Below are 12970 nucleotides of genomic sequence, written 5' to 3' on the forward strand. Positions count from 1 at the left end.
AACTGACTTCAAAGTTTGTATCATTCTGAGAGATGAATTCATTGCAAACATGATTGAAAAACTTCTTCCATGAGAATTTCAAACTGACTTTAAAGAAATCTGTTCTATAAACATTAAGTTTGTAAAATAACTGAGCTAATTGTTATTTTTATTTTACAATTTGAGTTTGATTATTTGATATTTTTCTAGATGGTGTATAAAGTTTGCGTTTTTTAAATAATAAAGAGATATTGTTTTAATTAAAAAATTAAAATTATTTTATTAACTTGCAAATTTACAAACATTTATTCAACTATAGTACAATTTTAAAATTACTGTATTGCTTTGAATTGAAGTTCCCCAATGAAGACCTTACTGTGTATGCTAGTATACATTCTTAATCTTAGAATTTATAAGCAGACAAAGATTTAAAAATACTACAAATGGAAAACAAATGAGGCTAGGGGGTCTAAAATGGAAAAAAGAAAATATTTATATACAGTATTAATAGATAGCTTGGCTATCAGTGAAACAAATGAAGAATTTCTACCAACAATGCAATGTCTAAAATTGCATAACATAAAACACACAAATATAATTAAAGTTTGGTTACTGTTGGAGGCAAGTGTTGCCTCAAAATCTTGTATGTACGGGCCATTCCTACAATATGTTCAATATATGTTCTTTTACTAGATATTTTTCTGTCTCAAGATAACAAAGTGCTGTTCATTCATGCTTTTCTTCTCATAAAAGTAGGTGTATTTAATACTAAATCTTTAGAAATTAGCAAGTCAATATTAAAATCTCTATCAGCCATTAGTCTTTTGCCTTTGTTATTTTACATAGTGAAGATCTTTCTACAACCTGTTGATTGCTTACAGAACCATCATATGCTTCTGAAACAAAACTTATTAAACCACCTGGTGTACAACCTATAGCTGCTTTTTTAATGTGACATTTTCATATGATGACCATGTAGTTTGCTGTGCAACAGAATTTTTTGGTTTGCTTATTTTGCATTCTAGAGAATCAATAACAACTCTAGTAGTTGGAAATTTTGTTTTAAAATTACTAGGCATGTATGTGTCAACAAGAGATCTTGCTCCATATATCAAATTTTTGCCATTGTAAACACATGAAATTGAATGAAGTGATAAAAATATTTTGTAATGTTTTTTCAGATAAACTGAACATCCTAATCAACTCAAAATTTGCTGAATTCACTCTTAATTATATTAAAGTCAAGAACAACTTGTTTGGCACTGAGTGTGTTACTTCCTGAAACTTGTAATATTTTAAGCTGTATGCTGCTAGTCCCAAACATATATGAAAACATATAAAGTAAGATTGTATGTAATGAAGGACAACTGTGCAAATTTTTTACAGTAAAAATTGAAAGTGAAATATAAAGGGATTACATGATCTCTACAAATTGATAATGATAACTAGTGATAAAATAATTTAAAATCAATATTTTTCACACTTTTTTAGTGATAGCTTTATTCAGAATAGGAACAAACAAATGTTTTCATTTTATTTTGTAAATCTGCTTCAGGTTTATCTTTCGAAACAGTTTTGAAATTCTACAAAGGAATGTTTATACATGCTCCATAATGTTAGTATGTAAAATTTCAAACATTTTAAATTTTAAACATTAATATTATGAAATACATGTAAACATTCCTTTGTAGAATTTGAAAGCTGAACCTGAAGCAGGTTTATAAAATGAAGTGAAACCATTTGTTTTTTCATATTCTGAATAAACCTATTGCTGGAAAAGTGTGATAAGTATTGGTTTGGGGTTTTTTCCAACTTTTTGTTTTTATATGATAAAATAATTGTAAAATATTTAAAAAGATAATTTTAATTTATAGAACTTTTTGATAATTCAGAAAAAATTGCTGTGATAAGGAAAATTAATTTTTTTAATATCTTTTGTCCAATTTTAATAATTTTTGAATATACTTTGAGTGTTAATAATTTGACACACAATTTATTTTAAATTTCTTTTTTAGTTTATTAAAAAATAGCTTAGTATTTTATATTTAAATTGCTTTATAGAAAATATGAAGAAATATATCCTCCTGATATTGGAGAATTTGTTTATATAACTGATGACACTTATACCAAAAAACAAGTCTTACGGATGGAGCATTTAATTCTTAAAGTATTGTCATTTGATTTAGCAGTACCAACAGCTTCATATTTTCTTCATTTATTTTGTTGTATTGGAAATATTCCACAAATTACAGAACATTTAGCTCAAGTAAGAATTGAAATTTTAATTTTTATTTAATTTATAATTTTAATTAATTAAATTTTGTATTATATCATGATAAAATTTCAAAAATATTTTATTTATTTAATTATTGTTTTATTTTTGTAAAATCTAATGTTTAAAATGAAATACTGATTATAGTTTAAACAAAACTTTTTAATTTTTTTAAAGTCTGTATATTATTACTGTTTCTCATATTAGTTTCTAAAACTTGTTGTCCAAGCTTATTGTCATATGTTGTTATTTGCTATAACATGTGAAGAAATCTATAATGTATTCACACTATGCCATTTCTTAAAGAAAGCATTTTTCAAATGGGATGATCATTTTTGATATTGATATCAAAAAGGTATGACTTTTTTAAACATAAATCACGGATAAATGCATTTGATATGACTTAAGCAAAATTTATACATTAAAACCAGAAATGTAGTCAGATAAATCAAGCATAAAATAAGTTTATTACCAAATTCTATTTATTTCATTTTGATTCAGTTTTTCATATTTTATAAATTGTCATTTTCGGTTTTTTTAATCATTTGTGCATTAACTCATGAATTTAAGCTGTCAAGATATTTTTATTTAGAAGATGTTAAATGTTTTGGTTTCAGTTATAAAAAGCCATGGTTTCTCAATTACTGCTAAGTTTGTCAAAAATTTTTTAAAAATTTCTTGACATTTATATTTGAATTCTTCATATATAGTTTTATATATAATATAAATGAATACACAAAAAAAGTCTACAAAAAGTTGATATCAGTTGTAGATTGTTTATAGAAAATGAATACATAGAATGGTGCTCAAAAAAAATTTTCATTACTCTCATTTCCATGACTTTGATGGAGGAAAAGGGCAGTTAAACATTTAAAGTGCAGATCAATGAAAGAGGAGGGTAATGCAGTAATGTACAAAATTATTTATATAGGAATGTCTATTTGTGAAGTTTTCTAAGAAATATCTAACTTAATGCAAAAAATACTGCATGATAAACTGGCAATGAACAGAAGCATATACAGCAGTAAATTTCATTGATATATGTGTGCAAGAAATGTGTTTTCCTGATATTCAGAGGTGTACATTATAATAATTTTGCCACTCTAATATTTTGTTGTTCCACCTTTTGCTTTAATGAAAGTAGCACATTGGCTTTGATAAGCAGAAATTTTGAATACATTCCAGAGACAGGTTATGGTATCACATGTGAATTAATATTTGATGTAACTCTTATAAGGTGGATGATTTCTTTTTCCTTACTTCCATGTCCATTTTGCACCAATATATTTGATGATAAGATCTGGACTATTCCCAGGCCAGATAGAGGTATGAGCTTGAGTGCTCTTGAAGCCATTCCTTAATCTGTTTGGGGTAAATGTGAATCAAAACAAAGAAAATGCATAACCAAAAGTATAGTAGTGTAGTAGAAGGAGTGCAGAAAGACTACCTATGCTTTTGAATCTATGGCATTCAATGAAATTTGGATCCATAGCCAGAATTTTTTTTCAGTGGGTTCATTCCTCAAATTTTATCTAGCAGTGACCATAGATGACATTTTAATCACTTTGGCCTGCCTTCCACACTTTGTTATTGGCAGTAGGCTTTTACCAAAATTTGGAGCTAAAGCTCCCTCCAAAGTTTTGTAGAAGCCTTTGCGTTTAAAGAGAATATGTGCTTGTTTTTAGTATCAAAATGGCCATAAACTGATAAGAATGACATTTAACAGTGACCATGCTGTGAGTTAACCAATTTAATGCAGGATAGTTTGATTCTGTGTGAGAAGCATCACAGCAAATCAATTACAATTGGTTATTTAACACTGCCCATTGTCTTCAGTTTTACACCTCAGAATAGGAACCACATTGAGCAGTATTCCTTGCATTGCAAGTTTCTGTTAACGTGAGTGTCCTGTAAAATAAAATGCTGTTGCTTGTAATGCCAAAAGTACCATAGTGGTGATGATGGAAACTAACTACATAAAAATTAGTTAACTATGTAGATATTGATACTTTGTTTTTATAAAAGTAGTAAAACTACTAGTTAACTACATTTTAAACTATTCAGAAATAGAAAAACAAAACATTAGACAGGATAAACAAACATTACAACCCAATACGTTATAAACTACAAGCCAACTAATGCTGTATGTTATCGGGCTAGATATTGGTTATAATAATAATAAATTATGAAACAATTTGGTACTAGAGGGAGACGTTAGGCGCCATCTCTTAATAAATTTAATAATTATAATTTTTAATTAAATAATTTAGACTACTGGAAGAAAAGAATTAACCCAGAGAGGGACTCAAACCCACAACTCCTGCTTACTGTGCAGATTTATTGCCAATTATGCTATCCGGACTGGAGGTCCAGGTTACATAATTGGTTTGTGATGGCCGATTGAGTGCCTTAGGGGGAGTTTATAGGATGTGGGTGCTGGATGCGTCCTCAGCCAGCATTGTGATAACCGTTGATGGTTGCAACATAATGTTATATATACTGGAAGAGGAGATTGGATCGGAGGTCAAGGTAGTGTAATTGGCAATGCATCTGCCAGTAAGCAGGAGTTGCTGATTCGAGTCCCTTTCTGGGCCAATTTCTTTTCTTCCAGTAGTCTAAATTATTTAATTAAAAATTATAATTATTAAATTTTTTAAGAGATGGCACCTAACGTCTTTCTCTAGTACTAAATTGTTTCATAATTTATTAGTATTATAGCTGATATCTAGCCCAATAACATATGGCATTAGTTGGCTTGTAATTAGACAGGATTAAAATAACAGTTAGGCCTATGTTTTAATTTCATCCTTATTATTTAATACTTTTTTTAACTGATGTCTAAGAATACAAGTTTCTCAAATTCTTCATTCAACATTCTGCATCATCTGTGTTAAAATTTCTCCTGACAAGGAAAACATGTTACACTACAACTCTAGTGGCAGGGGTAGTAGTGTATTTTAAAAATTATTTACATGCCAGTAGTTCTATAACATGCTCCAATTAGAGTAGGATTGGATTGATAGTTTAAGGCAATGCAAAACATGAGTGGATCTATCAAGGGGAAATGCCTTCTGGATAACTTTTAGGGAAAAATTGCCCCTATTTAGGTGCTACACACATGAAGAAAATCTAGAAAGTCCGTTGGTGAGGTTTGCATCTCAGCACTAGACCAATTACCAGTATTCAGTGGTTTTAGTCACTGGTGGGCCAGATTCAAACTAACATTGTTTTAAAAAAAGAAGAGGAAAAAATGATTAATCCAGGAAACCAAATTAAATTTTTATTGAAAATCATTTTCACTTTTTATAAAAGTGGTTCTTAACTGGTGTTCTTTGGAACACTAATGTTTTGCAAAATTATGAAAGCAGTGTACTAGCTGAAACTATGATTAGACAAACTTTAGCATAAATTCGCAGCTTATAACCCAGACAAGGTTTAACTTGCATTTTTCAGTGAACTATCTTTGTTACCTTTGCAAAGATAAGAAACTCGTATAATGTATTTAAGCAATGTTCTTTGCATAGAGAATCCCTAGTTTCAAAAACATTACTGGCAATGTTAAAACCTATACTAGACCAAGTTGTAAATCTGTTATATTATGAGGATGATTCAAAAAGTAAGGTAGCAAGAGCTCTCCTGTACGAATTTTATTTCACGGGCAGATATAGTGATACAGATTATTATGGCACTGGTATATATAATTTTTCAACATAGTCACCGTGCTTGTCCAAACATTTATTCTAATATACCAAGGCATCGATGCTGGCAGAGAAGAAATCTGCATAGAGTCGGTTTGCTGACCATACCATGACGGTTTGCTGAACTTCCATATTGGTTTGGAATCGCCTACCACCCGGATGCTTCTTCAATGGTCCAAAGAGATGTAAATCACAGGGTGCCAGGTTGGAGCTATAAGGAGGATGTTCCAATACTTCCCACTTGAAGCACCATAACAATTCAGTTTGCACATCTGTTCTGCTTTCATCAAACTCGGTGCACCAAACCCACACCTGTTTCTGTGACATGACATTACCACTGTACACCTCAACAAGTTGATGATGACTTTTTAGTGATGAGTTGCCCTTCAGACTGAATCACGCTATGCACTTCCACATTTGACCACGTTTCTGTGAGTGCAGCCATTTTCAAAATGATATTGCAAGAGTCTGATGCAACATTTGCACCATCGCCTGTGGTCTTCTGTTGCTGCCCTAATGGGAAATTCAAACAAGAGGAGGAATATGACACCCATGAGAGCTATTGTTACCTTACTTTTTGAATCACCTTCTTACATCAAGGTGAGATCATAAAAAGCATGATCTTTAAAAAAAAAATTGTATATCTATGGAGCTCAGTATATAACTTTATTTTTGCACACAGAAGTAATATGGTTCTTCAGGGGTAATGTAATATGCCCATTTTTTATAACTTAAGAATTAATTATTGGCTTTTTTCTGAAATGAAAGTACAAATTCTTTTATAAAATATTTGGTTTTCTAAAATGGCATATTTATCCAATATTTTTTATAAAGTTATTTTAGTTACACTTTTTACAAATACAATTTTTTAAATTAATGTCTTTTTACTTTTATTTATTCTATAATCTAAAATTTTTAATAAAAAGATATGTTCATGCATATTTTTGTTGTTATTTTATGATCTTAGTGATTTTGCTGTTCTGCAAATTTTTCTTAAATTCAAAAGTGTTCTGTGACTTCAAAAAGGTTAAGAACTACTGTTTTATAAGGTCATCAGCTTTGAAAATTAAGTGCATTATAATGAATACATTTAAAGAGAGAACATTTCTGTTTGAATTTTTCAAATTTAAATTACAAGAAAGTTATAATTATAAAAAAATTAATGAAATGAAGTAAAATCAAAATAAATTAAAACAGGGGAAAATTAAACAAATTGAATTAAACATAATAGTATAATGTTAAGCGCAGACTCGTAGCCACTGTTTCCGAATAAAAATTTAATTTGGTTTCCTGAATTAAGCCTTTTCCTCATGTTTTTGAATATGATGCCAAGTTCAAATGTTATTTTTGTTAATTATATAACAGCAACTGCTCACCGGGATGTATAAAGTAAATATGACGTACCAAACCTATAACCGATGCGTATCTAATTGTTCATTCAACGACAAACGTTTTCTTAACCCCTTCTGGGCTCTTCTTCAGATGAAAAGCTGGATAGAATGCCAAACAATGAACAACGAAATTTGAATAAATCCGAACTCTGTTGAATTTGAATCGTTCAGTTTGTTCGCTTCAAACAAACTGAACGATTCAAATTCAACAGAGTTCGGATTTATTCAAATTTCGTTGTTCATTGTTTGGCATTCTATCCAGCTTTTCATCTGAAGAAGAGCCCAGAAGGGGTTAAGAAAACGTTTGTCGTTGAATGAACAATTAGTCTCTGCCCGAAAAAAGAAAAGATGTGTAAAAATTTAAGTTAAATTGTCAAGAAAACAAATTATGTGTGTGTTGAAACAGCGACACTGGACTTTGACATCAACGCTCATAAAGAGTAGAAGGAAAAACAAAATTTTAGATAAAGAAAATTTAAAATTATTAAAGTTAAGACACAGTTTAGAAAGCAAAACGAAACTAAAAGAAAATATTAAAATGAGCGTAGGTGTCATAGTCAATAATTAAACGTGATCAGAGTCTAAAAGATGGTGTCAGATAAACCATCTCCAGCCGACCTTTCCCACAAACTTTATGAAGCTCCATTTACACCTGGAGACAGGTGGAAGACCAATTAGAAAACGATGATGTGAGATCTATCCAATTAGCAACAAGCCGATTTCGAAAAACTTATAAAAATACCAATTTCAAGGACAACAAGGCTTCTAAGATTTCTGCTAGACACCTGTTGTGTTCGTCGTCCTTCTCCCTTGGTGCTTCCGATCGCCACTATCTTGTGACTGTTTGCCTCTGAACTTTAACTCGCCATTGCCCTGGGGCTCCTCTTCAGCTTTACCAAAGAAAAACATCAGTTATCCAATCGATAGGACCGAAGACACCTTCAAGTTTTGGATCGAAGGACCTCTTTCTAAAAATATGTAAGAAATTTTGATCAAGAATAAACAGTTTGCCTCTGTAAAACACTTGTCTTTTGCTGCCTCTTAAAACCGCCACCCACATATACTTAGACCTTAGACCATCCCGACGGTAGGGAATAAAATCTCCCCCAATCGGCATTCTTACATTTGCTCGAAAGTTAACATATATTAGTGCTACTGAAAGATTGTTAACCAAAAGGCTCGGGGACCATAAATATAATGTTTGTACAAATAGTCTGTCCGTAGCATTTGCCCAGTTTGCAAATGAACCAAGGGTGTCAGCATGTTAGGATCAGGTTAAATTATTAAAAAAGGTGTTTTACATCAACAAGTTACAATCAATGGAAGTTAGCATGCTCAGCCTGTATACTTTTGTCCGAACACCACGTTCATTGGCATTTACTTTAGAGCTTTGTGACGTCATGTTTAACAAAATTGGTAAGCTTGGAGTGCTAGCTAGTTTGTAAGAACACTGGTTGGGGGGGAGATTTTTATTCCCTACCGTTGGGATGGTCTAAGGTCTACGCGTATGTGGGTGGCGGTTTTTAAAGGTAGCAAAGACAAGTGTTTTACAAAGGTAAACCATTTATTCCGGACGATAATGCTTACATAAAGTCTCTCATTCACAAAGTCCTGTGTTATTGGGAAATTTCGATTCTGGTACCAGTCTTGCGTCGTCGGTAATTGCGGCGGCGATCTGGTCTAGCATCGTCAGGGCCCCTGGACAGTGTTGAGAGAAAAAAGTTCAAAGTCTCTAAAGTCGGTGCACCAAAAGATGAACAGAGGCACAAAAATAAGCGGAGATATACAAACACAACAGAAGACTAGGTGGGAGTCTTGGTGGAAGTCCAGTTGTCCTTGAATTTTGCATTTTTATAGGGTTTTTGCAATCAGCTTCTTACTAATTGGATAGATCTTACATCACTGTTTTTCAATTTGGTCATCTACCTGTCTCCAGGTGTAAATGGAGCTTCGTAAGGTTCGCGAGAAAGGTCGGCTGGAGATGGTTTATCCGACACCATCATTTTCGACTCTGATCGCATTTAATTGTTGACTATGACACCTACGCTTTTTGATATTTTTTTTTCTAGTTTTGTTTTGCTTTCTAAACTGCGTCTTAACTTTAATATNGTCTAACTTTTTTTAAGTATACATTGTTGCTAAATTTCAAATTCTGGTTTCTTATAATTTTTTAGAATGAAGAATTACAGAGATATACTGGACTTCAACTTAGTGATTTTAATGACTGTATTAAATCTTTATATAAAAGCTTTACTAATGCTCCCTCCTATCCTCAACAAGCAGTAATGGAAAAATATAAATCATCAAAGTAAGTGTAAGGTTCGCGAGAAAGGTCGGCTGGAGATGGTTTATCCGACACCATCATTTTCGACTCTGATCGCATTTAATTGTTGACTATGACACCTACGCTTTTTGATATTTTTTTTTCTAGTTTTGTTTTGCTTTCTAAACTGCGTCTTAACTTTAATATTTTAAATTTTCTTCTTTTATATCTAAAATTTTGTTTTCCCGTTATTCTCTATGAGCGCTGACGTCAAAGTCCGGTATCGCCGATTCGATACTTATATGATTTGCTTTCTTGACGATTTAACTTAACAAACTTTTTTTTTCTTACATCTTTCCGTTTTGTGGGGCTATTTCCGGGGCCTCACAAGTTCGTTGTTGAGCTTTGCGCTAATTCAATATGACTGCTCCCATGAAAAAATTACTTTCTCTACAAAGTAATGAAAATGGAATTATTTTTGGAAAAATAAATGGCAGAAAGTATTTTTATTGCTAAATTTCAATTATTTGTTGTATAAAATGTTTACAATGATCTTTTTTATTGTGTAAGGTTCAATAACTTTAGATGACTTTTTTCATAAACAGATGTGAAAAAAATTAAGTTTGACTGATTGTTTATGATTAAAAGTGAAGTTTACTTTATATGTGTTTGGAATTTTCAGAAATGTTATGTTCAGAGCATTAAATAAATCGTAAAGAAATGAACAGCATTAATTAATTAATAATAATCCAAAACTACATAAGTTCGTATACTTGAATGAATTTTTACTTACATATGGGAAATGACTTCTCAAGAAATTGTATTATTTGAATACCATTTTCTCATTACAAACTAAACTTGTATGATGACAGAGTAATACTTATTTCTATTGAAATAAGCTGCTGCTTCTTCAGTTGATGTCTTAATAGCCATATGCTTTTCATCAATAGAAGCCTCTAATTCCAGGAAAACCTGATTGGGTATAAAAAATTCCATTGTTCTTACATCCTGCTCTGTGATGGAGAATTAACAACCTTATTCCCAACCTTATTACCAACCTTAAAATATTCCATGCAGTCTGTCTAGACATATTAAAACGATCACTAATACCCTTAGAGAAAAGAGAGAAAGAAGAAATATTTTGTATTTAATGTCAATTATTTGTTAATTTTAAACTCAGTTTAGTTACACCATAAAAGAGCAACGTCACATCCATTCACTGGGATTAAATATGTATTATATATATGTATAATCTGCTATTCTCTTATATACTGCATCTGATTTCATATATTGCTTCGTATAAACAAACATGAATGATTCTTGATTTGCCAATGCCCATAGGCAGCATAAAAGCTGCTTTTGAGGGGAGACAGGTCATCTTCCAGAAGAAGTAATTTTTCTGTGTCTAAAATTGGACTTATTTTTTAAAGGAGACTTTCAAAAGATTCTCTTGTAAGTCTAAGTTGCTGTTTAAAATTGTTGGATTATAAAAAGGTACAGTCTCTTCAATAAAAGTTTCTATCTTTTTTATTTGACCTTAGTTTTCTTTTTTCATTTTTTCTACAATTATATTCACAATAAGATCATCCTTGTCTGATTTGGAATCAAGTAGTTCTAAATGTAATGTAGCATTTAAAATAGCAGCTTTGACAATATTATTTGCAGGAAACTGCCATATTTCTTGTTAGTGTTTGTGTTTACTTTCAAACTGGACATGTAAGCATGAATACACTTGCTAATGACGTCTCTTCCAGTGTTCAGAAGTAGCACTATTAGCTCAGAAGTAAATGTACCCTTTGAAATATTCCCAGCATCTAGAAAGAGTGAATGCATTAATTTCAAGGAGAAAGAAACATTATCCAAAGCANATAATAACACCTGTCTGTACACTGCTCATGTCACATTATCCAAAGCATGGCACTCTTTAGTTGATAATCCAATGAGGCAAGAGAACAGCATAGGCTCAACTTAAAAAATTTTTGTTAATAACATGTGTCATGTGTAATTATTTTATTTTAAAAATACATAAATTGTTTGTTTTTGAATTTTGTAAATTTAAAAATAGCAGTTATAGTTCTACCATTAGAACTCTGTTCTTTTCTCTAATTTGTATTTTAATATGTTTTTAACCTGAGGTTATGGAAAAGTGTGTAAGGTGTAGTGTGATTGGTATATTTGTTTCCTGTTTTTCTACAAGTGCTTTCTGAAGCATTAAAGGGATAATTTAATAAGATTATCTGGTATTTTTTAAAAATTATTCATCAAGAGCAATACTATTTTGTTTTTCTTGTTATGTTTTGATTTTTTACGTATTTATGGTATAATTATAAAATTTATGCAATTGTTTGTAGTACCTTTGTGAACTTTCTCTTTTGGAAGCTGATCCTTACTTGCAATATTTACCAAGTGAGATAGCTGCTTCAGCATTATCACTTGCAAATCACACATTAGGGAGAAAACCTTGGGTATGTTTTTTTTTTCTTATTGTCTAACTTTTTTTAAGTATACATTGTTGCTAAATTTCAAATTCTGGTTTATTATAATTTTTTAGAATGAAGAATTACAGAGATATACTGGACTTCAACTTAGTGATTTTAATGACTGTATTAAATCTTTATATAAAAGCTTTACTAATGCTCCCTCCTATCCTCAACAAGCAGTAATGGAANTTGCTGGAAAAGTTAAGCTCGTGCTGGATTTTTTTTTTCTTTCTTATTGAATTGACTCTTTAAGATTACTTTAATAAGTTTAAGAAAGCATCTATTTTTTAAGATAAATTATCACAATAATGCAGACAGTCAATTTAAGAATATCTTTTTTCAAATATTATATTTCCAACTAATTCATTGAATGACTTCATGGTTAAGGGATAATTTACTAAAAAGCAGGGCTCGAAAACTATCTGGTTCTCGTGATTTTTTGTGATTGTTAGATTGACACATCATTGTTTTTCCCTTTCCTACATTGGCTAAAATCATTGGGAACAAACCCTTCTATATTCGTAATAGCATGTTTTGTTATTACCGGTATAGAAAGGGCGTGTTTCAAAAATAATGCTAAAAGTTGTCCAAATAGTAAAATCAAAATAATGAAGTGCCAAAATATGAAATTATGCTATTTTCCCTTCTTGAGATTTATAAGATTATCTTTAAAACTCACAACTTCGCATATCTGAAACTAAATGAAATTGTTGCTTCGACATTTTCTGCTCAAAGAGGCTTATATTAGTATATTATGTATGTAATTGAAATTTTTGCAAATTTGAATAAAATTATTACACTTGAATTATTGTTAAAGTAGAAAAGGGATTGGAAATGAAATTTTTAAAATTTCTTTTATTCTTATGTAAATTTTAGTCTATCTGAAA

The 12970-nt window shown here is 30.8% G+C and overlaps 1 protein-coding gene across 1 annotated transcript; it reads left to right on the forward strand.

Moving 5' to 3' along the window:
• Positions 1 to 2034: 2034 nt before the first annotated feature.
• LOC111626936 (G2/mitotic-specific cyclin-A-like) lies at positions 2035 to 12322 on the forward strand (the record flags this gene model as incomplete). The annotated part of the gene is made up of 3 exons (XM_023370471.1): positions 2035 to 2245; positions 11955 to 12068; positions 12155 to 12322. Coding segments are annotated over 3 exons (493 nt in total), but the record flags the coding sequence as incomplete, so codon positions are not given.
• Positions 12323 to 12970: the final 648 nt, after the last annotated feature.

Source organism: Centruroides sculpturatus, unplaced genomic scaffold, assembly GCF_000671375.1.
Source record: "Centruroides sculpturatus isolate CEXI.00-Female unplaced genomic scaffold, Cexi_2.0 scaffold164, whole genome shotgun sequence".
Classification (NCBI taxonomy): Eukaryota; Metazoa; Arthropoda; class Arachnida; order Scorpiones; family Buthidae; genus Centruroides; species Centruroides sculpturatus.